A 27111-nucleotide genomic window follows, 5' to 3' on the forward strand; every position below is an offset into this window, starting at 1 on the left:
CACTGTGCCAAGCACTACTAGGGGCTGGGAATGCAGAGATGAATACAGAGAAAGAGATGTCTAAGAAAGAAGCATGACAATATGTTACACTGGCAATGATCGAAGGATATAAAGGGCACAGCGAGAATATGAAGGATGAATATTCCATCAAGGAGTCTGGAAAGACTTCAGTGAGGTAAACAGAGCAATGAAAATTGAAAGGTGAGTCAATGCTGTGCTCTTGGCATTGAGGGAGTGGCTGGAGCACCTGTGAATAACAGAGCCAGTCACATTTAGGAGACAGTAAATTTCCTCAGGAGTACGATCTGTATGCTAGAGGTAGAAGTAGGCTGACACATGAAATATGAACATGGCACGACCAGAAGCTGGAGAAACTGGCAGATACTTGATCATGACAGTCTTACAGACAAGACCAAGAGCTTGGACTGGAATCTTAAGCAAAAAAGGATCATAACATGTTTCAACAGGAGAATTCTTTCACTGTTGCATTTTTTACATATTTTATTTTTTATTTAAAAATTTTTAATTTACATATAGCTGACACACAATGTTATATTAGTTTCAGGTCACTGTTGCATTTTAATAGCATCACACTGGTGGCATGGGGTGGAGGGCACAAACTCGGAGTAAGCAGAGCTCGGGGGAAGCAGAGCAAATCCAGGTGGTTCCTAACCATTATCAGTCCCTTCTTCCTTCCTCTCAGGACCTCCAGTATTAGTGAGTATTTATTCTCCTGCATGTGGTTTACCATCCCCCAGTCTCAGGGAGGGATCCTGAACCATCTAGCACAAACTTGGCTAGTTCCCTTCCTCTTGCCAACGATGGCTTGAGGCTTGGGTGTGTGATATAATGTTATTAATGAGACCTGAGGGGACGTCTGCTGGGGGCTTTTGGGAACTAGTTCCTCCCCCCTAAGACAGACACACAGAAAAGATGCCTCTTCCTTTTTGGACATGGTTAAACTAGGGTGTGATGTTCTGAGTAACTGGGTTAAAACACCTTGGAGTCATACCACCTTCAACTGTTCTAGCCAACTTGAGTGGGGAGCTTCTCCTGTGTAAAGCCAAAGATATTTTCACTCTGGTCCAAGTAGGGAAACTAACTGGAAGACTGGCAACATTCCAGGAAAGGTACACTAAGAAGGAAAACTGAGAATGAGCTGGGGGACAGAGGGGAATGGAAGAGTTGCAAAAATGCTAAGTTAATAGAAGCTGAAGGATTTGGAGACTGGAGAGGAAAAGAAAAGGTCTAGGTTGACTCCCAGGTTCCCGGCTGGGGTGGTGTTTATAATCCATTCGGGTTCTGCGTCATGCCAGGATGGAACATTTGCCTCGCTGTTTGGCTGGAGTGGCCCTAGAAAGAGGGTGTGCTGATCTTCAAAACCAGGACCTGAGTCTCATTGCTCCTGCTGCTGCAGCCCCTGCTGCCTAAGGAGTCTGCTGCTGGGGCTCCCTTCATTCCTCAGACTGCTCAGGGGCAGGACAAAACCGCTCTCCCCGCTCATGCCCCATGCATTCTGTTCCTTGCCTCCTGCCTAGTTCCCCCGTTGTGTGTGAGGCGGGAGGCAAGCACTACAACACCTGCTCAGCCCTCATGCATGCGTGCCCTTGAAGTGCAAGGGAGCTGACACCCCCTGGAGGCAAACTTTGACCAATGCAAGATGGCGGCCAATGGACAAATCATTCTCCTCTCCTCCCCTCAGATGAACTACTTGGAGATAAAGTGGCTTCACACGCCTCTTTGAAAGACACCAAGCAATCCGTTTTTCATAGAGCTGTGGCGAGCTCAGTAATATGCTCTCTTATTCTCTCTTTCTCTCTCTCCTTTCTTCCTGGCCTCACTCCCCGTTACTTGTGCTTTCCTGAGATTGCCCTCCCTAATAAAGTACTAGCGTCTAAGCCTCTGCCCTAGGATCTGCGATTTAGGGAACTGAGGCTAAGAAAATTATGGAAGTTATATGAAATTCAACATTTACTGGCAATTCCATTCTAAACCCAAACCACCACTGAATCTGAGTGGCTGTCAATAGCTCAGATTTAGGAAATTAAGTGAAAAGCAGAGCCCAAGTTCTAAGTTCATCGGAGCCGAATTCCTGGTCTAGTGCTAGAAAAGATCAGGTTCTAGTACAGTACTTACAACTGCTTATTAATAGATTGTTGGGTCCTTTGTAACTGCTTCTTATTGATTTTTATCTTGTCTACTTACATTCTTATCCTGGAAAGCAGATATTAAAACCAAGTCACCTACTTTAGAAATTATTGTTGCATAGAGTGTTCTATCTAATTCTTTAGCAAAGTCAGTAGCTGCTCCAGATTGGTCCTTCATGGCACTGCCCTAGAGGGAACATGAAGGCTTAGAAATTCAACCCTAGGAACTTTCTAAACTGGCTTGCATCCAGTGAGCAGGCGATCCATCAGGCCGAAATTAATAGTAAGATAACCAATAAAACCATAGTAGTGAAATATTAATCCTTCAAACCCCTCTTTTTCCTCCCTAGTTCCCTCACATGCACAGCTGATGCACTGACAATATCACCTTAGCAATCTGTCCTTTCTTTAATGATTTTGCAAAAGTGGCATCTGGTATGATGGTCATTAGTGCCATTTACCAACTATTCCTGGTTCTCCTTATGTGCACATGGTAGAATCTCGTTCCCTTGCTCTTTAAAATTAGGAGTGACCACCCACATGACTTGCTTTGGCCCATGTAATGTGGTCAGAAATACCACAGGTCACTTTCAGGCAGAAGGTTTAAGAACCAAGGGTGTGGTCTGCCACTCTCTCTTCTCTGCATGTTGCATGTGGACACTGCTCCTTCAGTCTGGGTCCCAGGGTGAGAATGAGACAAAGCGCAGCCCTCAGCTGACCCCTAATGGATTAAATGAGACATAAAGCTCTGGTCGCTTATGAGGTTTGGGGGTTGACTGTTACAGTAACAGAACCCAGTCACCCTAACAAGTCTGGGTAAGTCATATCTTTGATCGATGATCTCGGATTCAGATACCCCAGTGAGGCCCGTCCACAGCATTCTGATGCTGTGCTGAGACTATGTAGCTGCCCTATGTAGCTCGCTAAATTCTTACAGCCACTATATAAGTGTTCTTACCCCAATTCAAAATTAACCTCAAAAAAATTAAGGGCACATGTCACCATCTTGAAAGATGCAGAGATAGGCTTTAAGCACACATACCTTGGCCAGAAGTCTGTCTATTGCATTAAAGCCCCCAGCTCTCTCATTCCCAAATGCCCTAAAAAACAGTCAAACAGTCCGAGACCATTATTTATTCAGTCTTTTTGGCTCTCCCTGAAAGCTGTACTTTGCTTTCATACCAAATGAAAGCATTTTCCTCTGCTGACTCTGGTATCTCTCTCCCGTACTCCTTCAGGAGCAGACTCTATTGAAGCTCGGGAGAATCCTGGCACAGACACACCATCTGCCTTCATGCTCACATTCAGGAAATCTACACAGAGGCTCCCTTAAGGCTTCAGGGGCCAAAGAAATCAGTTAAGACTGAGGCCCATTTCTATGTCTTTCTGTTCACCTCTACCTCACAAAATTAATCCCTGGGAGAAGTTCTTGTGATATATAACCCAACATGAACCTTGGCCTTTATACTGGGTTGAAAAGCGTCTCCCAGAATTCATGTCCACCTAGAACCTGTGAATGTGACCTTGTTTGGAAATAGGGTTTTTATAGATATATTAAGATAACAACATATTGGATTATGAAGGGCCCTAAATCCAATATGATAGATGTCATTACAGGAAGAGAGAAACTTACACACAGAGACACAGATGCAATGGGGAGAAATGCCACATGACTACAGAGATTGGAATGATGCATCTGCACGTCAAGGAGCACCAAGGATTGCCAGCAACCACAAGAAGCTAAGAAGAGGCAAGGAAGGATCCTCCCCCAAAGCCTTAAGAAGGAGCATGGCCCTGCCAACACCTTAATTTTGAACTGGCCTCCAGGACAGTAGGAGAATAAACTTCTGTGGTTCTAAGCTACCTAGTTTATGATAATTTGCCATGGCAGCCCTAGGAAACTAAAACAGCCTCCAAAGTCCAAGCCATAGGAAAAAAAAAAAAAATGCATTACTCAGGTCTCTCTACAGATGTATAGACACAGATACATAGACCTGAGTTTGCATGTAACTACCACTTAGTAGCTGTGCACCCTAAAGCCAGTTACTCAAATATATGTATCTCAGGTCCCTTCATTCATACTATTAGACTAACAAGCTGTATCGTATTTGTTTGCTCTCTGGTACAGGGTACTTGCCACTCTTTTGTGCCTCTCGGCATCTGAACCCCTTCCTGGGTTTGGACAGCGCCCCACTTCTGAGGCAGCACCAACTTCCCAGTAGGGAAGCGGGAGGTGTCCGATACTCTTTTCCAGCACGCTTGAAGCTAAATCACAGGCATGACTGATGTTCGGCCAAGATGACGTGCTTTGCACACGAAGCTCAGAATGTGAAGATTCGGGGATGCCACAGAATCCGTTCAGGTGCCTCCAGAGCGTGTCAGAGGGACGTTCTAAGGATAGCACTCAAGGGCAGCCCCGGGTGGAGGCTGCGCCCCTGCGGTGCCCATCTCTGGCTGCACCTCTGTCTCTTTGAGTTCAATTCTGCAGCGTGAGATTCTTGGTCATGTGGCCTCCACACCTAGTGTCCAATGATCCTGTACCTTTTAAGGCAATTCTTTTCTCTCTTTCTCTCCTTAAGTCAGCAGAGCTGTTTTCTGATGTTGGCAGCTAACAACCCTAACACGCAAGTACTAAGTGAGATCAGATGTGCAAAACATCTAGCAGGAATCCGGAGTTATTTCCTTTCTTCCCACCTCCCTACGCAGTACTGAGCAAGGATTTTGCTGTCAACAGGTCAAAGACTATGCTCAGGGGCAGGAAGTGGAGGATTTAAAGAACGGATTTCTTTAAATGTGGCATCTATACACAATGAATATTATTCTTCCTTACAAAGGAGATCCTGCCATATGCAACACCATGGATACATCTGGAGAGCATTTGCTAAATGAAATAAGCCAGACATGGAAGGACCAATACTACATGATTTCACTTATGTCAAGTATCAAAAATAGTCCAATGCATCGAAGCAGAGAGTAAATGCTGGTGGCCAGGGGCCGGGGTGAAGGAGAAACAGCACAGTATCAGTCAAAGGGTATGACGATTCAGTTATGCGAGATGAATAATTCAATTCTTATTCCTAGACATCTACTGCACAGCCTAATGTCTGCAGCTAACAATACCGTATCACATACTTAAAGAATTTGCTAAGAGGACAGATCTTACTTTTAAGTGTTCTTATCACAAAATAATAACAATAAGTAAAGATGGTAGGAGGAAACTTCTGGATTTGTTTATGGCATAGACTGTGGTGTATACCGATGCCACCAAAGTCATCCAGTTGTACATGTTAAATATGCATAATTTTTTGATGTGATTCATACCTCATTAAAGAGGTTTTTGGAAAAAAAGTAAGGAAGCAAGAGCTGTTTCATCACATGCAGACAGGACTACTGAGTGGGCCTGTGCTGGAGCCTTTATTCCCACTGATGATGAAGGTCAGGCCTCATTAGTGCGCCAGGTTAACCAAGGGTGTGCAGCATTTCAAGGTGGGAGGAAAATTTTAGAGGAGGGTGAGAGACAGACTCAAGCACCTTTGACCAAGCTGATGATAAGCTCACAGCGAAGAAAACTCACACTGGAAGGACCTGGAGCTCAGGCTCTGCAAATCTGAATAGCAGCTGACAATCAGGGCAGGTTGCTTTGCATGTTTGTTGTTGTTATTTATGGTTTTTTGTTTTTTTTTTTAAGTCTTCAAATCCCCAAATCCCTTCTGCCTAAGCCAACTGCATATTTGAAGGCACGAAGCAGCTGTTGCGATGGGGGATTCTCTCCTCTGTGAAAACGCTGATTAAAAAAAAAAAGTAATAAGCTCCCGGCTCGTGCTTATTCTCCTGTTTCCAGCAACTGGTGCCCTGACAAATGAAGTGTCAAAACATTTCCAAATTAAAACCCTACAGTTCACACAGCCCCACACCCTCAGCAGGATGGACTTCCCCTGCTTGGACCCAGCACACACTTGAAGAAACTAAAAATAGCCAGATGGCAATTAACAGAAACTCTGAGGAGGGGAATGGGGTGGGTTCCAGCAGGGTCAGTTTCCTGGATGGATTCCAAATGGAGTTCTCAGCCAGCAGTGCTCTGGCCAAGAAAAGATTTTCATTAAAACTGCATGGAGGAGACAGAATGAAAAAAAAAAAAAAATCAAGATTTGAAAGACTGAAAATTATAGCAGAGGTAGAAACTACGGCATCATCCCCAACACCATGAGTAACGACCATCATACTTGCTACTAGGTACTGAGTTCCTATCATGGGTCACTGAGAACTCCCTACGCAATTTGTCATCTTGACCTTGCAAGGACTCCAAAAATTAGTCACTACTCTAACAGATGAGGACATTAAAGCCCAGAGTCGGTAGACAACTCGCCCAAGAGCTCAAGAACAACAGGATAAAGGTCTATGGCAGGTGCATGGTGAATGGCCAGGCTGCAGTTCAAACGCGGTTTTCCGGCTCTGGAGCTCCACCGTAACCCATGTGCCAGGCTGCCTCATTCATGCACGGGGAATGGGGAATCTAGGTGACCAAATGTTTCCACACCACCCTTTAGCCCAGAGAAGCAAAATTCTCCCTTGGCAATTTCAGTAGTACCTCTCAGGGGTTGTAGAGGTGGTGGGCTCTAAATAAGATTGACCTTTTCATTTACTAAAGCAGGGAAATTAACAGCATCCTTAGGCCTCAGTTTTTTTAGCTCTAAAATGGCCATGAGGGGCACCGGGGTGGCTCAGTCAGTTAAGCATCTGCCTTTGGCTCAGGTCATGAGGTCCTGGGATCCAACCCTGCATCAGGCTCCCTGCTCAGTGGGGAGCCTGCTTCTCCCTCTCCCTCGGCCCCTCTCCCTGCTCATGCTCTCTCTCTCACGCTCTCCCTCATATAAAAAAATAAAATCTTTAAAAAATAAAATAAAATGGCAATGATGCTAGCATTTATCTCACAAAATTATAACGAAGACCAAAGGAAGCTGCTATAGACTGAATATCTCTATACCCGTAAAATTCAAATGTTGAAACTCCAATCCCCAATGTGATGGTATTTTTTTTAATTCAATTAATAAACATATAGTGTATTATTAATTTCAGAGGTAGAGTTCAGTGATTCACCAGTCTTACATAACACCCAGTGCTCATTACATTACGTGCCCTCCTTAATGTCTATCACCCAGTTACCCCATCCCGCACTCACCTCCCTTCCAGCAACCCTAAGTTTGTTTCCTAAAGTTAAGAGTCTCTTATGGTTTGTCTCCCTCTCTCTTTTCATCTTATTTTATTTTTCCCTCCCTTCATCTATGATCCTCTGTTTTGTTTCTTAAATTCCACGTATAAGTGAAATCATAACTATCTTTCTCAGACTGACTTATTTCGCTTAGCATAATACCCTCTACTCCATCCATGTCATTGCAAATGGCAAGATTTCATTTTTTGATGGCTAAGTAATATTCCATTGTATATATATATATGCCACATCTTCCTTATCCACTCATCTGTCAATGGACATCTGGGCTCTTTCCATAGTTTGGCTATTGTGGACATTGCTGCTATAAACACTGGGGTGCAGGTGCCCCTTCAGATCACTACATTTGTATTGTTAGGGTAAATACCTCGTGGTGCAATTACTAGGTCGTACGGTAGCTCTATTTTCAACCTTTTGAGGAACCTCTATACTGTTTTCCAGAGTGGCAGCACCAGCTTCCATTCCCACCAACAGTGTAGGAAAATTCCCCTTTTTCTGCATCCTTGTGAACATCCGTGGTTTCCTGACTTGTTAAGTTTAGCCATTCTGACTAGTGTGAGGTGGTTTCTCATTGTGGTTTTGATTTGTATTTTCCTGAGGCCAAATGATATGGAGCATTTTTTCATGTGTCCGTTGGCCATTTGTATGTCTTCTTTGCAGAAATGTCTGTTCATGTCTTCTGCCCATTTCTTGATTGGATTATTTGTTCTTTGGGTGTTGAGTTTGATAAGTTCTTTATAGATTTTGGATACTAGCCCTTTATCTGATAAGGCATTTGCAAATATCTTCTCCCATCCTGTCAGTTGTCTTTTGGTTTTGTTGACTGTTTCTTCTGCTGTGCGAAAGTTTTTATCTTGATAAGGTCCCAATAGTTCATTTTTGCCCTTGCTTCCCTTGCCTTTGGCGATGTTTCTAGGAAGAAGTTGCTGCAGCCGAGGTCGAAGAGGTTACTACCTGTGTTCTCCTTTAGGATTTTGATGGATTCCAGTCTCACATTTATGCCCTTCATGCATTTTGAGTCTATTTTTGTGTATGGTGTAAGGAAATGGTCCAGTTCATTCTTCTGCATGTGGCTGTCCAATTTTCCCAGCACTATTTGTTGTCTTTTTTCCATTGGATCTTCTTTCTTGCTTTGTCAACGATGAGTTGACCACAGAGTTGAGGGTCCATTTCTGGGCTCTCTATTCTGTTCCATTGATCGATGGGTCTGTTTTTGTGCCAGTACCATACTGTCTTGATAATCACAGCTTTGTAATAGAGTTCGAAGTCCAGAATTGTGATGCCACCAGCTTTGGTTTTCTTTTTCAACATTCCTTTGGCTATTTGGGGTCTTTCCTGGTTCCATATAAATTTTAGGATTATTTGTTCCAGCTCTGTGAAAAAAGTTGATGGTAGTTTGGGGGCGCCTGGGTGGCTCAGTTGGTTAAGTGACTGCCTTCAGCTCAGGTCATGATCCTGGAGTCCCAGGATCAAGTCCCGCATCACACTCCCTGCTCAGTAGGGAGTCTGCTTCTCCCTCTGATCCTCTTCCCTCTCACACTCTCTGTCTCTCATTCTTTCTCTCTCAAATAAATAAAAATCTTTAAAAAAAAAAGTTGATGGTAGTTTGATAGGGATTGCACTGAATGTATAGATTGCTCTAGGTAGCACAGACATTTTAACAATATTTGTTTTTCCAATCCATGAGCGGGGAACATTTTTCCATTTCTTTGTGTCTTCCTCAGTTTCTTTCATGAGTTCTATAGTTTTCTGAGTACAGATCCTTTGCCTCTTTGGTTTATTACTAAGTATCTTACAGTTTGGGGTGCAATTGTAAATGGAACTGACTCCTTAATTTCTCTTTTTTCTGTCCCATTGTTAGTGTACAGAAATGCAACTGATTTCTGTGCATTGATTTTATACCTGCCATTTTGTTGAATTCCTGTATGAGTTCTAGCAATTTTGGGGTGGAGCCTTTTCGGTTTTCCATGTAGAGCATCATGTCACCTGCAAAGAGTGACAGTTTAATTCTTTGCTGATTCAGATGCCTTTTATTTTTTGTTGTTGTTGTCTGATTGCTAAGGCTAGGACTTCTAATACTACGTTGAAGAACAGTGGTGATAGTGGACATCCCTGTCGTGTTCCTGACCTTAGTTAAGGTGAAAAGCTCTCAGTTTTCCCCACCAAGAATGATATTCCCTGTGGGTTTTTTGCATATGCCTTTTATGATATTGGGGTATATTCCCTCTATCTCTACACTGTGAAGAGTTTTAATCAAGAAAGGATGCTGTGCTTTGTCAAACGCTTTTTCTGCATTTAGTGAGAGGATCATATGGTTATTGTCCTTTCTTTTATTAACGTAGTGTATCACATTGATTGATTTGTAGATGTTGAACCAACCTTGTAGCCCAGGAATGAATCCCACTTGGTCATGGTGAATAATCCTTTTAATGTACTGTTGGATCCTACTGGCTAGTATCTTGGTGAGAATTTTTGCATCCATGTTCATCAGGGATATTGGTCTGTAATTCTCCTTTTTGGTGGGGTCTTTGTCTGGTTTTAGGATCAAGGTAATGCTGGCCTCATAGAACGGGTTTGGAAGATTTCCTTCCATTTCTCTTTTTTGAAACAGCTTCAGAAGAATAGGTACTAATTCTTCTTTAAATGTTTGGTAGAATTCCCCTGGGAAGCCATCTGGCCCTGGACTGTTTGTTGGGAGATTTTTGCTTGCTGCTTCAACTTCAATGATTGCAGCTGGCTTCCCTGCTCTGATGCCTGGGAACTGTGACCTCTCAGGAAGCACTGCACTGCCCTCAGAGGGGAGGGGATATATATATATGTGTATATATATATACACAAAAATAAAATTAAATACAGTGGAAGAATAGGATATAACTGTAAAAATAAAAATTAAAAAAGACTGAAAAAAGAGTTGATAAAATAAGAAATTGGTTGAAAAGGAAAGAGAAGAAAATTAAAATTGAAAGAGTAAAGAATCATGAAGAAAAAAACCATGAAATCTATATACTATTTTCCCCTAGTGTTGTAGTTTAGTAGTTCTGTGTGACTGGTAAACTTGGTCTTAGCCAATGTTCTTGCTGATATCCTGGGGGAAGGGCCTGTTGCGCTGATTCTCAGGCGTCATTGCCCCAGGCAGAATTGGACTGCCCTTGCCAGGGGGCCAGGCTGAATAAGCAGCTCCGGATTGCTCTTTGTGGCCTTCATTTCCTGAAGTCTTTCCGTGCCACTTTGGAAAATGGAGATAAAAATGGCAGCACCCTGATCTCCAGCCCGGGAGCCTGAAGCTCAGGGCCCCACTCCTTAGTGTGCCCTCAGAGCAAAGCAGTCAATCAGTCCTGTCCCCCTGGTCTCCCTCTGCACTTTGTGTTCACCTGGCCTGTGACTGAGCATTTCCATCTTGGGCACATGACCCCCACTTCGATCTCCAAACCCTGTAGACTCCTGCAGCGTGTACCCGCACTGCTCCACCCGGGGGGAGGAAGGGGGTTCTTGCCACTTCTGCTGCTTGTTGGGCCCCTGATTGAGAGTGGTCGCCCAACCATGCCAGGGTTCTGGGTTTATGGCAACCCTGAGCTGACTGGGCTCACTGATTGCAGCCAGCTTCCCTGCTCTGATGCCTGACAACTGTGCCGCATTCAGGCACCCCTGTCTTCCTGTGACTCCAGGGATCCTGAGGCCACACTGTCCCATCTAGGATTCTGCCCCACTTTACCACCTGAGTTCCTTTCAGGCAGGGATGTTCCTCACTGGAGGAGACTACTAAAAGTTCCGATTTTGCACTCTGCTGCTATATCACTTTCCAGTACCCGGCTTATGGAGGCTCTCTTCCCCCACAGTTTATCTTCCTGATATATTGCCTTGTTTTCACTTCTCCACACCTCCTACCTTGCAGAAGTTGCTCGATTTTCTATTTTGTAGAATTGCAGCAATTCTTCTCTTAGATCTCTGGTTGAGTTCACAGGTGTTCAGAATGATTTGATAGCTATCTAGCTGAATTTCTGGGACCAGACAAAACTAAGGTCTCCTACTCCTCCGCCATTTTGTAAAGTTCAATGTGATGGTATTTGAAGATGGGCCTTTGGGAAATAATGAGGTCACAAGTGCAGAGCCCTCATGATGGGGATTAGTGCCCTTGTAAGAAGAGACATGAAAGAACTTGCTTCCTCTCCTTCTGGGCCATGTGAGAATATAACAGGAAAGCCACTATCTATAAGCCAGGAAATGAGTCCTCACCAGACCCCGACTCTGCTGACACACTGGTCTTGGGACTTCCTAGCCTCCAGAACTACAAGAAACAAATGCGTGTTGTTTAAACCACCCAGTCTATCATAGTTTGCTATAGCAGCCTGAACCAAGACAGAAACAGTATATGGAAAGCTCTTGGCATGGTGCTTGCATATACTATGTTTCTCAATAAATAATAGCCATTGGATTGATCATCCTAAACCCATGCCCTTCTTAGAGAATTAATTTCACCAAGAAAGAATACAAGGGTTTAATGAAAAGGAAGCATCCTCCATGGACTCAGAGGGATTATTCCAGACTGGTCTTCAGAATGATAAAGCAAACAAAAAAAGAACTAAAAAAAATTTTGGATCTGTGGGGGATTTGGTAGATTCAGAGTTGTGGTGAGCAACCATTCTAGACTGTCTAGGAATGAGGGGATTCTTCAGACATTAAAACTGGGATAGTTAGCTATCTCAGTTTTCAGAGGGGAGGGGATATTTACTACCAGGAGAGGTCAGTACTGTAAAAAGTGTACTGACCTTCTCTTTTTCCTTCATAGTAGGAGTGACCCATATCCCTGCTAACACTGGGAAATAGTTCTGAGCATGCACAGCCTGGAGCTTGGAAGGGGCCAGCCTGCTCACCCCCTGCTCAAGCACGTGCTCTTCAGTTCCCTATATATAGGAGCTTGCCAGGCAGGCTCTAAGCTTATCCAGGGAGACTAGTTGTTCAGCATACAAATGGGTGGAAAAATTCAGTCTGTGGGGGAAAGAAATAGGAAGGCTTATTTGGCCACACGTCCAAGCCCTGTTCTCCAATGAGCATTAAAAACCATAAAGCTGCTATTATTTTTACCTGACATCTGTGTCTATTTCTAAATTGGTTCAGAACTCAGAGGGGGAGAGAGATATAATTAATTATCAACCATGTGATTAATTATCACCTTCATAAACCCCAACAGATAGAAGTCTATTTTATTTCATTGGCAGACAAACCCCTTTCAGGCTGTCAGGAAAAGGATATTTTGCAAAATCAAATGAGGTTACAGCTATGAGTGACCTTAAAGATGATCCAGTCCAATATCTTCATTTTTATAGATGAAAAGATACACAGATGAAATGGTCAAGTGACATAATCCACGTGAAATTCTGTGAAAGCTTATAATGCAAATTATTCATATGATTGGTAGTTTGGGAAGCAGTCTTTAGAAGCTATAACCCCAGAATTAAAAACAAATTATAGAAATACAGAGAACAGATTATAAATAATAGAAAATAGATTACAGATTAAAACAAAGCAACTTTAGAGAGAGAGAAGTTTCCCTCAACAAAAGTATTACCTCCAGAAAACACATTCAAACCATGAAGAATAGATCCATATTTTGGAAGTTGTTTTTTTTTAAATTAGCAAAAAATGCCTACCTTTGGTCAATAAGACTACTTACCCACAATCTTGAATACCAGCTGAAGTGTCAAAAGAAACAAGCATTTCCCCTCTATCCTAATCCTATCCACCTGCCATAATAAGGTTCTTCTCATTAGGAATGTTCCCTCCTATCTATTAACCAGGCAGGCCCCACTGACAAGGCAAGGGTCCTGGGCACCTCAAGACATAATACAAGACATGGGAGGAAAACCATTGGATTGCTAGGGTGGCAATCCTTATATCAGACAAATTAGATTTTAAACCGAAGACTATAATAAGAGATGAGGAAGGACACTATATCATACTTAAAGGGTCTATCCAACAAGAAGATCTAACAATTGTAAATACCTATGCCCCTAACATGGGAGTAGCCAATTAGATCAGCCAATTAATAAAAAAAGCAAAGAAACACATCGACAACAATACAATAATAGTAGGGGACTTTAACACCCCCCTCACTGAAATGGACAGATCATCTAAGCAAAAGATCAACAAGGAAATAAAGACTTTAAATGGCACACTGGACCAAATGGACTTCACAGATATATTCAGAACATTCCATCCCAAAGCAACGGAATACACATTCTTCCCTAGTGCCCATGGAACATTCTCCAGAACAGATCACATCCTGGGTCACAAACCAGGTCTCAACTGGTACCAAAAGACTGGGATCATTCCCTGCCTATTTTCGGACCACAGTGCTTTGAAACTAGAACTCAATCACAAGAGGAAAGTCAGAAAGAACTCAAATACATGGAGGCTAAAGAGCATCCTACTGAAGAATGAATGGGTCAACCAGGAAATTAAAGAAGAATTTAAGAAATTCATGGAAACAGATGAAAATGAAAACACGGCTGTTCAAAATCTCTGGGGTGCAGCAAAGGCTGTCCTAAGAGGAAAGTATATAGCATTACAAGGCTTTCTCAAGAAACAAGAAAGGTCTCAAATACAAAACCTAACCCTATACCTAAAGGAGCTGGAGAAAGAACAGCAAATAAAGCCTAAACCCAGCAGGAGAAGAGAAATAATAAAGATCAGAGCAGAAATCAATGACATAGAAACCAAAAGAACAGTGGGACAGATCAACAAAACTAGGAGCTGGTTCTTTGAATTAACGAGATTGATAAACCCCTGGCCAGACTTAGCAAAAAGAAAAGAGAAATGACCCAAATAAATAAAATCATGAATGAAAGAGGAGAGATCACAACCAACACCAAAGAAATACAAACAAGTATAAGAACATATTATGAGCAACTATATGCCAGCAAATTAGATAATCTGGAAGACATGGATGCATTCCTAGAGATGCATAAAGTACCAAAACTGACCCGCGAAGAAATAGAAAACCTGGACAGACCTATAACCACTAAGGAAATTGAAGCAGTCATCAAAAATCTCCCAACAAAGAAGATCCCAGGGCCAGATGGCTTCCCAGGGGAATTCTACTAAACATTTAAAGAAGAATTAATACCTATTCTTCTGAAACTGTTCCAAAAAAATAGAAATGGAAGGAAAACTTCCAAACTCGTTTTATGAGGCCACCATTACCTTGATCCCCAAGCCAGACAAAGACCCCATCAAAAAGGAGAATTACAGACCCATATCCCTGATGAACACGGATGCAAAAATTCTCACCAAAATACTAGCCATAGCCAATAGGATCCAACAGTACACTAAAAGGATTATTCGCCACGACCAAGTGGGATTTATCCCTGGGCTGCAAGGTTGGTTCAACATCTGCAAATCAATCAACGTGATACAATACACTAACAAAAGAAAGAACAAGAACCATATGATCCTCTCAATAGATGCAGAAAAAGCATTTGACAAAGTACAGCATCCTTTCTTGATCAAAACTCTTCAGAGTATAGGGATAGAGGGTACATGCCTCAATATCATAAAAGCCATCTATGAAAAACCCACAGCGAATATCATTCTTAGTGGGGAAAAACTGAGAGCTTTCCCCCTAAGTCAGGAACACGGTAGGGATTCAGAGATGTCCACTATCACCACTGCTATTCAACATAGTAGTAGAAGTCCTAGCCACAGCAATCAGACAACGAAAAGAAATCAAAGGCATCTGAATCGGCAAAGAAGAAGTCAAACTCTCACTCTTTGCAGATGATATGATACTTTATATGGAAAACCCAAAAGACTCCACCCCAAAACTGCTAGAACTCATATAGGAATTCAGTAAAGTGGCAGGATATAAAATCAATGCACAGACATCAGTGGCATTCCTATACACCAACAAGACAGAAGAAAGAGAAATTAAGGAGTCGATCCCATTTACAATTGCACCCCAAACCATAAGATACCTAGGAATAAATCTAACCAAAGGCGCAAAGAATCTGTACTCAGAAAACTATAAAATACTCATGAAAGACACAAAGAAATGGAAAAACCTTCCATGCTCATGGATTGGAAGAACAAATATCGTGAAGATGTCAATGTTACCTAGAGCAATCTACACATTTAATGCAATCCCTATCAAAATACCATCCACTTTTTTCAAAGAAATGGAACAAATAATCCTAAAATTTGTATGGAACCAGAAAAGACCCCGAATAGCCAGAGGGATGTTCAAAAAGAAAAGCAAAGCTGGTGGCATCACAATTCCGGACTTCAAGCTCTATTACAAAGCTGTGATCATCAAGACAGTATGGTACTGGCACAAAAACAGACACATAGATCAATGGAACAGAACAGAGAGCCCAGAAATGGACCCTCAATTCTATGGTCAACTTATCTTCGACAAAGCAGGAAAGAATGTCCAATGGAAAAAAGACAGTCTCTTCAACAAATGGTGTTGGGAAAATTGGACAGCCACATGCAGAAGAATGAAACTGGACCATTTCCTTACACCATACACAAAAATAGACTCAAAAGGGTTGAAAGACCTCAATGTGAGACAGGAGTCCATCAAAATCCTGAAGGAGAACACAGGCAGCAATCTCTTCGACCTCAGCCGCAGCAACTTCTTCCTAGAAACATCACCAAAGGCAAGGGAAGGAAGAGCAAAAATGAACTATTGGGACCTCATCAAGATAAGATTTTGTTGTTCTTTTTGCACAACAAAAGAAACAGTCCACAAAACCAAAAGACAACCGACAGAATGGGAGAAGATATTTGCAAATGACATATCAAATAAAGGGCTAGTATCTAAAATCTATAAAGAACTTATCAAGCTCAACACCCAAAGAACAAATGATCCAATCAAGAAATGGGCAGAAGACATGAACAGACATTTTTCCACAGAAGACATCCAAATGGCTAACAGACACATGAAAAAGTGCTCAACATCGCTCGGCATCAGGGAAATCCAAATCAAAACTTCAATGAGATACCACCTCACACCAGTCAGAATGGCTAAAATTAATAACTCAGGAAATGACAGATGTTGGTGGGGATGTGGAGAAAGGGGAACCCTCCTACACTGTTGGTGGCAATGCAAGCTGGTGCAGCCACTCTGGAGAACAGTATGGAGGTTCCTCAAAAAGTTGCAAATAGAGCTACCATACAACCCAGCAATTGCACTACTGGATATTTACCCCAAAGATACAAATGTAGTGATCCAAAGGGGTATGTGCTCCCCAGTGTTTATAGCAGCAATGTCCACAATAGCCAAACTATGGAAAGAGCCAAGATGTCCATCGACAGATGAATGGATAAAGAAGATGTGGTATATATATACAATGGAATATTATGCAGCCATCAAAAGGAATGAAATCTTGCCATTTGCAATGACGTGGATGGAACTGGAGGGTGTTATGCTGAGTGAAATAAGTCAATCAGAGAAAGACATGTATCATATGATCTCACTGATATGAGGAATTCTTAATCTCAGGAAACAAACTGAGGGTTGCTGGAGTGGTGGGGGGTGGGAGGCATGGGGTGGCTGGGTCATAGACATTTGGGAGGGTATGTGCTATGGTGAGTGCTGTGAATTGTGTAAGACTGTTGAATCACAGACCTGTACCTCTGAAACAAATAATACATTATATGTTAAAAAAAAAAAAAGAAGATAGTAGGAAGGGAAAAATGAAGAGGGGGAAATCGGAGGGGGAGACAAACCATGAGAGACTATGGACTCTGAGAAACAAACTGAGGGTTCTAGAGGGGAGGGAACGGGGAGATGGGTTAGCCTGGTGATGGGTATTAAAGAGGGCACGTATTGAATGGAGCACTGGGTGTCCCCTTTCTTCTCTTCTGTGCTCCAGACCCCAGTGATCTAATGGCAGTGACAGCATCCGTCTATAGGAGCCAAAACTACGAGGGAGGGGAACCCACCTCTGCATTCAGTGGCGCTGTCATTTCCAAAGGCTGAGACCATCCCCCGCTGCCTTTTTTCTTTCTTTGTCCTCTCTCTGGTTGGCCAATGTAGGCGAAGTCACAGAAGTGCATGACAGTGTGAACTTTGTGGCCAGAGACTGACAAGTGGTCCCAGGGAATTAGAAGGTACCAGGGAAATCATGGAGAGGAAGGAGCTTGGCAAAGCAACTCCATAAAGTTTTCTTTTTTTTAAATAAATTCCTGGGCTCACTGTGTTTCTGTACATGCATGAATCTGATCTTAATTTGCATATCAGTCCTTTGAGAACTCTGCCTAGGTTCCAGACTGAGCACTGGGTGACACACACATGCAGATCCAAATAGTGCTGCCAAAGGCTTTGAAAAACTGAGCTGACATAAGAACCAGAACTCTTGGAAGCCCACCCAGGGGCATGGAACTTGCAGCCGGAACCTAACCAAGTTGAATGAAAACTACAACAAAAATATCAACATTCTCCCTAGGCTTTAAAAAAGACCCAGAATCTCAGAACATAATAGTCAAAATGTACAGAATACAATCCAAAATTCCTTGCCATATGAAGAATCAGGAAAATTTCAATTCCCTTGGAAAAGACAATTAACTAAAGTTAACACAGCAATAACACAGACGTTAGATTTATCTGACAAAACTATGATAAAAATCTCCAATCAGCAATCATGAACACTGCAGAAACCAATGGGTAAAAGAGAAAGTCTCAGGCAAGAAACAAATAGCATAAACAAGAGTCAGGTCGAAATTATGGAACTGAACAATACAGTAACAAAAAACCCCCCCAAAACAAACAAACAAACAAAAAAAACCACACCACCTCTGATGGGCTCAAGAGCAGAATGGGGATGACAGAGGAAAGAAAGCCAGCAGCAAATCATCTTCTAGCTGGGTGACCATTTATCACTACTTTTTCATGCATTTCTCTCTCTTTTAATTAACTACTGAGGCATAACAAGCCACATCGAAATTTAGTGGCTGAACCTGGAAACAATTTATAATTTCTCTCACTTCCACGAGAGGGCTGGGCAGCTTCTCTGCTGGTCTTGCCTACATACATTCATGTTTCTGCATTCAGCTGGAGGGGTGGCTGGACTGGCGGTCCAAGATGGCCCCACGCATAGGAGTAGCAGGTGGTGCTAGCCTTTGACTGGCATGTCTCAACTAGTTCTCTTTAAGCGAACTTTCAACCTCTAATAGGCTAGACTGGGCTTCTTCATGGTATGGTAATCTCAGGGTTCCAAGAGGGTGAGGTCTGGAGCCACAAGGCCCCTTAAGCCCTCGGCTCTGAAATCCATACAATGTTAATCTCTGTCACAGTGTTTTGGTGAAAGCATATCACAAGAACAGCACAGAGATAAAGGTAAAAAAATTAGACTATCTCTTGATGAGAGAGAAGCTATTAAGACTTTGCAAATGGGTGTGGACACAGGGAGCCACGACTCTTTAGCATCATTATTTCACTGTTACACCATACCCTTCCAAGGGAATTAGTGCTACAAGTATCAAAGGCCATGGTCTACAATTGCTATGACAGTAGAAGAGACTGTGAGATTCAGAGAGGTTTAGTGCTTTGCCTAAGATCACACAGCTCGTTTGGGAGAAAACATAAAAACTAAATCCCAGGACTGCTGATTCCACTGACCAGTCCTCACGTCTCTGAGAGGGGCCATGTGGTATTTTGAACACTGGCTATTTAACAGGTGGGAGAGTAATGGGCAACACTTGTATAATGTGTTAGCAGCCATTTATCGTTCAGATCCATCTGTGAAGGAAATCAGTGTAGGCACTTGTGGAGTCTATGAAAAAAACTGAAGCGAAGAGACTCAGTAAGAGCTATTCATTATGTAGCAATAGAGGTCCTAACCCATTCAGTACTCCAAGACCTGGTGCATTCAGTCACTTGCGTTCCTGGCACTCAAAGCTTAATTTCTCCATTGAGGCAGAATTCACATAACGTAAAATTAACCGTTACTCATTTTACATTATAAAATTCAGTGTCATTTGGCACGTTCACTAGGTCATGTAACTGTTATCTGTATCAAATTGCAAGACATTTCTATCACCCCAAAAGGAAACCCTGCACCCATGAAGCGCCACTCCCCACTTCTCCCTCCCTGCTTCCTTTCTACGGATTTGCCTATTTGGGATGTTTCAGGTAAGTGGAATCATACGCATGAGCTTTTGTAACTTCTTTTACTTGGCACATTTTTGAGGTCCATCCATGTACCAGCACTGCATTATTTTTATGGATCAGATAAACATGAATGACACCCAATATTCCATTGTATGGATAGACCACATTTCGTTTATCCATTCATCAGTTGACGGGCATTTTGTGTTCTCTCCACTTTCTGGCTATCATGAATAGTGCTGCTATAAACATTTGTGTGCAAATAGTGGTCTGAATACCTCTTTTCAATTCTTTGGTGTATATAATCAGGAGTGGAATTGCTGGGTCATATCGTAATTATATCAAAGCTTAATCTGGATTCTAGTTTTTGACAAGGCTTCTTAAAATGGTTTGAGATCAATAACATGCTGCCAGCATTACCTTGTCTCTAAAGTCAATGTGGTTCTGGAGGATGGCTCTGTGGTAAGTGGCTGTCCTCACAAAATCCTGCATCATGTTCTGCTGCTGGGAAATGCAGCCATAAAACTGTAAGGAAAAGAGAAGGATAGGGAGAGTCAACAACCCACAAGGCATCACCTTCATGAGCATCTGGTTCTTACAGTCACCTTGGTCAAGGCAGGCTGAGCCTAATGCGCAGGCTAGCCGAGGCTCTGAAAGATGCAGTGACCTGTCCACATTCGCCTCATTTCTAAGGTCTAGAACTGTAAGTCGACTCCAGACTTCTGAAGGCTGCTCCATGCAATAGATTCAGGCCTAGATACTGGCCAGAGAGGTGCCCAGGGTCCCTTCTCAAAGCAGAGGTTATAAGAGAACACAGATCAAGACTAACAGGGGTAAGAGAGAGAAAGAGGCCAGAGCCAAAAGGGACATCCCTAATGAGTCTCCTGAGCCAGGAGAGAAAAACGGGACTTGGACAGAAATGCTGAGTGAGGGCAGGAGTGGGGCAGAAGGTAGTGGCGATGGCAATCCTGATCAGGCAAGCCAGCTGGGTGACGTGGTGCGTACAAATCCATGAACACTGGGTCACAAATATCAGCATTGTAACTGCCCCCCTTTAGTAGAGTTTGCTATGTTACGGGCACCATGCTAAATGATTCACATACATCCTCTAATCAAATTAAATCATTATAAAAATCAGACGAATTTCATTCCCCAGATGACAAAACTGAGGCTCAGAGAGATACGGCCACTTGCCCCCAAGTCCTGACAAGTTGAGAAGTGATGGTATGAGGATCCCAAGCCAGGGGCTGCTGCAGCTGCGCTCAGGGGACCGCACGGTGGGAAGCTGCAGGGCCACGCCCACTGCCTCCTCTCCGCCCACCGGCCTGCCCAGGTGTGTCCACAGGAGTGTTCGCAGGCCTGCGTCACCTGGAAACAGCTTCTTTCTGCCCGGGGGCAACTTTCCTGACCTGGAAGTACTGCACAGCAGAAGCCTCTTCTGTCCGCTGGCTGAACACTGAGGATTCCTTTTTCTCATTCCGGCATCTTTTCAAGGTATTTGAAAATGAGCTGAGATCTGCAAGGATAAAAGGCAGACCCGTTTCTACACTGAGGGAACCACAGAACTGACCGCTGCACTTTTACACAATTCTGAGAAAATACTGGAAGAGTCAAAGGGCAAGTTCATCCCCAGACACACACAGGATAAGGAATGGCAAGGTGGAAATGGGCACCACTCTGAGATGTGACAGCCTTCCTTACACTTGTCAGCCATAGTTGCATTCACCAGTGTCATGTGACACAGCATAATGGGACACGCGGAGACTGGGCTCAGGGACTTCTCCCGGTCCTGTGCTCACAGAGCTTACAGGCTTATTCTCAGTATGTGCTCTGGGGAAGGTGATTGCTGATGATAAGGAAAAAATATATATATGTGAATACAAAATATACATACAATGAATAGATATACATATTTCTATATATATAAAAATCTCATTCTATTGTCACGACAGGGTTTTTTTTTTTTTTCACATTTAGTATTCTCCAGGCGTAGAGAGAAGAAGTAAAATAACCAAAGAGATGTGAATACAAGGAAATGCTTTCTATTATTTGAGGAAAAGAAATACATACATGACGGCTCAAAAAATCCCAGAAGTGTTATTACTTCGAGATAACACAGCATACACAGCGGTCAAGTTTTGTGACTTCTGCCTTAGAATTGTCTCTTACATCCTTGCCCAGTAGTCCTCATCACCCGTGGCCTTCTCCCTCGGCACCTCTGGTGATGTGCCCAAGTCTCTCCCTTATAGCCTGTGCTGGATTCCTGATGGCCACACCTCTCAGTTCACCATGAGCTCCAGCCCCTCATGCTTTGTCGGCCCTCGCATGCTACCTTATACACCTTCTCCTTGTGCCCTACATCCTCCATGCTTCCGCCATGTGGAAGTACTTATGAATTCCCACATCAACTTGGCCCTGGCCTGGCTTCTTGACTTGAAACCCCCCAGCTCTTCTCTTTAAATTCACTTTTGACATCAAATTCCTATTCATCCCCCAAGATTCAGCTCAACCAGCCTTTTCTCATTGCTATGTTCTGGAACACCCAAAGGCATGGTGGGCCTCCACACTTGATCAGAATCACCTGAAAAGATTTTTTAGACTATGGATGTTGAACCCTCATCCCACACCTGTTAAGTCAATCAATCAAAAAAAAAAAAAGTAAATAATTTAATCATAGGAAATTTTAAAACTCAGAAAAGAAAGCCAGGAACAAAAAATGACTGCTAGATATAACCACTAAGAGTATTTTGGGATAAAATCTCCCAAGAATTTTTCTTCGTTGTGTTTTTATCTATCTCTACATTATTTATAATAATAGTATCATACTCTACTGTCAATACTTTTCATATAGAATCTCTCATCCACACTTAAAGCTACAAAGCCCACTAACTACAATGTCCTTTTGTTCCTGTTTCTCCTATTTGTTCTCAGAGGCAACATCAGAGCCTTAGTAGATCTTAATTTCAACAAGGTTTTTAACTATGTTCCTTCAAATTTTGGACATGCTTATTTGCTTATCAAGTTCTACTGGGGGTCAAAAGTACCAACCCTATAGAACTATAATTTTCTATATTTGCATTTTATTCCCTTTAAATGATATTGGATAATATTTTAAAACTTTAAAATGTTTGAAAACTTTGTTAGATAAAAACTTGCAACAAACTTGGTAGAAAGGGAACACACCTCAACATGGCAAAGGCCATACATGACAATCCTGCAGCTGACATCATACTCAACAGTAAAACGCTGAAAGCTTTTCCTCTAAGACCAGAAATGAGACAAGGGTGCCCACTCTCACCATTCCTATTCAACACAGTATTGGAAGTCCTACTCAGAGCAATCAGGCAATAAAAAGAAACAGAAGGCATCCAACTTGGAAAGGAAGAAGCAAAACTGTCTCTATTTGCAGACAACATATTATATATAGAAACCCCAAAGGACTCCACCAAAAAACTGTTAAAACCAACAAATTCAATAGAGTTGCAAGATACAATATCAATATACAAAAATCAGTTGTGTTTCAAAACACCAACAATGAACTACTAGAAAGAGAAATTAGGAAAGCAATCCCATTTAAAATTGCATCAAAAAAACCAAAATACTTAGGAATAAACTGAATCAAGGAGGTGATACCAGTTATCCGTATTCTAAAAACTGTAAGACATTGATGGAAAAAAATTGAGGATGAGACAAATAAGTGTAAATATATCCTGTGTTCATGGATTAGAAGAATTAATGTTGTTAAACTGCCCATATGCCCAAAGCAATCTACAGTTTTAATGCCATCCCTATCAAAATTCCAATGGCATTTTTCACAGAAAAAGAAAAACAATCCTGAAGTTTGTATGGAACTGTAAAACCCCTAACAGCCAAAGAAATCTTGAGAAAGAAGAACAAAGCTGGAGGCATCACACTTTCTGATTTCAAACTACACTGCAAAGCTGCAGTAATTAAACCAGCATAGTATTGTCCTAAAAACAGACACAAAGATTAATGGAAGAGAATAGAGAGCCTCATGCTTATATACTCAATCAATTTACAACAAAGAAGCCAAGAATATATGATGGGGAAAGGATAGTCTTTTTAATAAATGATGCTGGGAAAACTGGATATCCACATACAGAACAATGTAACTGGAACTCTATCTTACAACATACACAATAATCAACTCAAAACGGATTAAATAGTTGAACATAAGATCTAAAGCCGTAAAACTTCTAGAAGAAAACAGGGATAAACACCTCAGCATTGGTCTTGGCAATGATTTTTTGAATTTGACACCAAAAGCAAAGGCAACAAAAGGAAAAATAAATAAGTGGGAATATATCAAACTAAAAAGCTTCTGCACAGAAAAGGAAACCATCAACAAAACAAAAAGGCAACTATTAAATGGGAGAAAATATTTGCAAATCACATATTTGATAAGGGACTAATATCCAAAATATATAAAGAACTCACACAACTCATAGCAGAAAAAAAGAATCAATCTGATTTAAAAAATAGGCTAAGGGACTGAGTAGACATTTTCCCAAAAACATAGATAGCCAACAGATAACGAAAGATGCTTCATATCACTAATCATCAGGTAAATGCGATCAAAACCACAATGAGACATCACCTCACACCTGTTGGTGTGGCTGTCATCAAAACAACAAAAGGTAACACGTGTCAGTGAGGATGTGGAGAAAAGGGAATCCTCGTGCACTGTTGGTGGGAATGTAAATTGGTGCAGCCCCTGTGGAAAACAGTATGGACGTTCCTCAAAAAATTAAAATAGACCTACCATATGATCTAGCAGTCCCACTTCTGGGTATATATCCAAAGGAAGTGAAATCATTATCTCAAAGAGATGTCTGCACTCCCATGTGCATTGCAACATTATTCATAATAGCTAAGACATGGAAGTAGCCTAAATCTCTATCAACAGATGAATGGATAAAGACGTGATATAAAAATGACAGATTATATCATATCTATCTACTTCCCCCAATGAAATATTATTCAGCCATGAGACAGAAGGAAATTCTGCCATTTGGGACAACATGGATAAAACTTGTGGCATTAAATTAAATAAGACAGGGGAAGAAAAATAGAGTATGTTATCACTTGTATGTGGAATCTTCTTTTAAAAAGTCAAATTCATAGAAAGATAGAGTAGAAAAGTGGTTGCCTGGAGCTGGGGGCGGGGTGGGCAGAAAAGAACAGGGAGAGGTTGGTAAAGGGATATAAATGTTCAGCTATAAGGAGTGTAAGATCTGAGGATCTAATATATAACATGGTGACTATAGCTGCTAACAATGGACTGTATAACTGAAATTTGTTGAGAGAACTGAAATGTTCTCACCAAAAAATAAAATAAAATTTCTCAGACATACTAAAACACCCCAGAAGGTATTAGATAATAGTGACTCAGCTCTAGTCTCTTGGCTCCTCTCCAATTCCCTCTGAGCTTTCAGAGACCGCCAACAGTGGTGTCACCCATCTGTGAGTTCTTCGAATCCTGGGCATCTACGCTGTTGGGGCTTTCAAAGCCTACAGTAAATTCATTTGTCCAACAAATAGTCTTTTGAATATTCTCAACAGTTGCAAGTCTCCATACTTGGGGGGACATCTGACTTTAATACAGCCAAATATAATGGGTGCCTAATTTAGTAAACAGGATGTGTGACAAGTTGAAAAGTATCGTTTTTAGTTAACAAACAAGATTATGACTATCAACTAACATGGATAGTCTTGTGTCACTCACCAACGGTCTCCAAAGGAAAACGTAAAAGAGAAGTTCTAACAGAGTTTTAGGTTACACCAGCATCCATCCAATATATAGACAGCCTTCCAAAATAAACACTAATTGGATATACCAGCTCTACTATGTTTCTATTAAAAAATATTATATTCTTACATTATAGACACTTTAGTCACAACTCTATCGTAATCTCTTGTTTGACAAGTTTAAGACGTATTTATGGGATTTAGGAAATAAGGAGCATCCAATCCAGGAAAGTCCAGGAATCAGCAATCAGTGAACTCCTGCCTATGGTGATTTCTGTCACAATGGCTCCTAGGAGAATGTTCTCTTTGCAAGCCTCCCTTGCCTTTATTTTAATGGTTAAATAAATGTGTGCAAATAAAGGAAATGTCTGTGTTTCCATAGGATATATAAAGATTTTTTTTAAAAAACGCACTTTCAAAAGGAAAAGAAATTTAATTGTTGATTTCTCCCTCCCCTCAGTCTCCAGAAGAAAGGACTCTGGAGGACACTGTCTTAATCCATTCGGGCTGCTCTAACAAAGTACGATAGACCAGGTGATTTATAAACAATAGAAATCCATTCCTCACAGGTCTGGAGGCTGGAAGTCCAAGATCAAGGTGCCAGCATGGTCTGGTTCTGGCGAGAACCCTTTTCTTGGTTGCAGGCTGCTAGCTTCCGGCTATGTCCTCACATGATGGAAGTGGCAAGGGACCTCTCTGGGGTCTCTTTTATAATCATATCCCAAAGGCCCTACCTGCAAATACCACCACCTATAGGATTAGGTTTCAAAATACGAACTTTGGAGGAGACACAAACATTCCATCTATGGCAACGCTCAGTGGCGAATCCAAGATGAGACGCAGCATGAAGAAGCCACCTTCTCTTCCTTGTTCTCCAAACTAGGGGGAGGGACTTTTGATTAGAGTGAAGGAATCTTTAAATCCAGCAGGTAACTTTGCCTTTGGAGAACATTTTAGCAAAAAGTACATGTATTATTTTTTTGGATGGAAAAGCCTTTCGATCTACAGGCACCACCTGTTTAAAAGTAGCCATCCTTGGCTCCCAGAGAAGAGAAAAGAAAAGCCCGCTTTAGGACATAATCAAGTCTAAATGGACGTTCACATTGGCATATTGGCTCTTTCAGCTACTCAGGGTAGAAAAGGTGGGAAGATAGGGGTCAGAAGCACTGTTGTGGAAGAAAGAGGTCCCTGTGGTGTATAGCCTGGAAGCTGAAGCCAAGGGCAGAGTGTATAAGAATGGGGACATGCCCTCAATGACAAATACAAGCCAAGTCCCTCCGATACAGCATGGCTTATGGGTAAAATGGGAACTCCTTTCAAAGGACACACTTGTCCACACTGTTTGGGAAGAGGCTGGCCTGGTGGAACAGGTACTGTAGACATGCTGGCCTCAACCGCCATGTTTTGTCATTTTTCACCACAAATACAAAGATGTAGTTTTCTCTATTATACAGATACTAACCATGCTACCGCCATGATTCTAATTACTTTCCTTTGATTCTCAAGCTTGATTTCAGTTTCTTCTTAACAAGCCCTTACTTTTCCATTTTAGCATGCAACTATACTTGTGGATCAATAGACCATGGAGATGCACCATTTCCTTATCGTCGTTGCTTCAAAAAGGACCAGATTGAAGGGATCTGTTTTTGTTTGCTCGCTTCTCTTAAATAGCTGCTATTTACAAGCGATACTGTCTGTAGTACTTTCCATACAGTTTATTTACCAAGATACTAACATCTTTCTCTGCAGGAAAGGGTACTACCTGCCTGACTGCATCAGCTGTTCAGGCCACACGTCCCAAAATTATACCAGAAAACACACAACTGACAGTATGATAATCATGGTGTGGATTAAAAAAAAAA

General features: G+C 41.9%; 1 protein-coding gene across 1 annotated transcript in view; it reads right to left on the reverse strand.

Moving 5' to 3' along the window:
• Nucleotides 1-27111, reverse strand: part of LOC118026222 (histone-arginine methyltransferase CARM1-like) — a 182563-nt gene that overhangs the window by 88451 nt on the left and 67001 nt on the right. Inside the window, exons 3-4 of the mRNA XM_035028970.1 lie at nucleotides 20890-20996; nucleotides 19901-20005 (exon numbers count right to left, since the gene is read on the reverse strand). Of these exons, the coding sequence (XP_034884861.1) occupies nucleotides 19901-20005; nucleotides 20890-20996 (212 nt within the window). The remainder of the gene's footprint in view (nucleotides 1-19900; nucleotides 20006-20889; nucleotides 20997-27111) is intronic.

The sequence above is a fragment of the Mirounga leonina genome, unplaced genomic scaffold, assembly GCF_011800145.1.
Source record: "Mirounga leonina isolate KUSES-001 unplaced genomic scaffold, KU_Mleo_1.0 Mir_224, whole genome shotgun sequence".
Lineage (NCBI taxonomy): Eukaryota > Metazoa > Chordata > Mammalia > Carnivora > Phocidae > Mirounga > Mirounga leonina.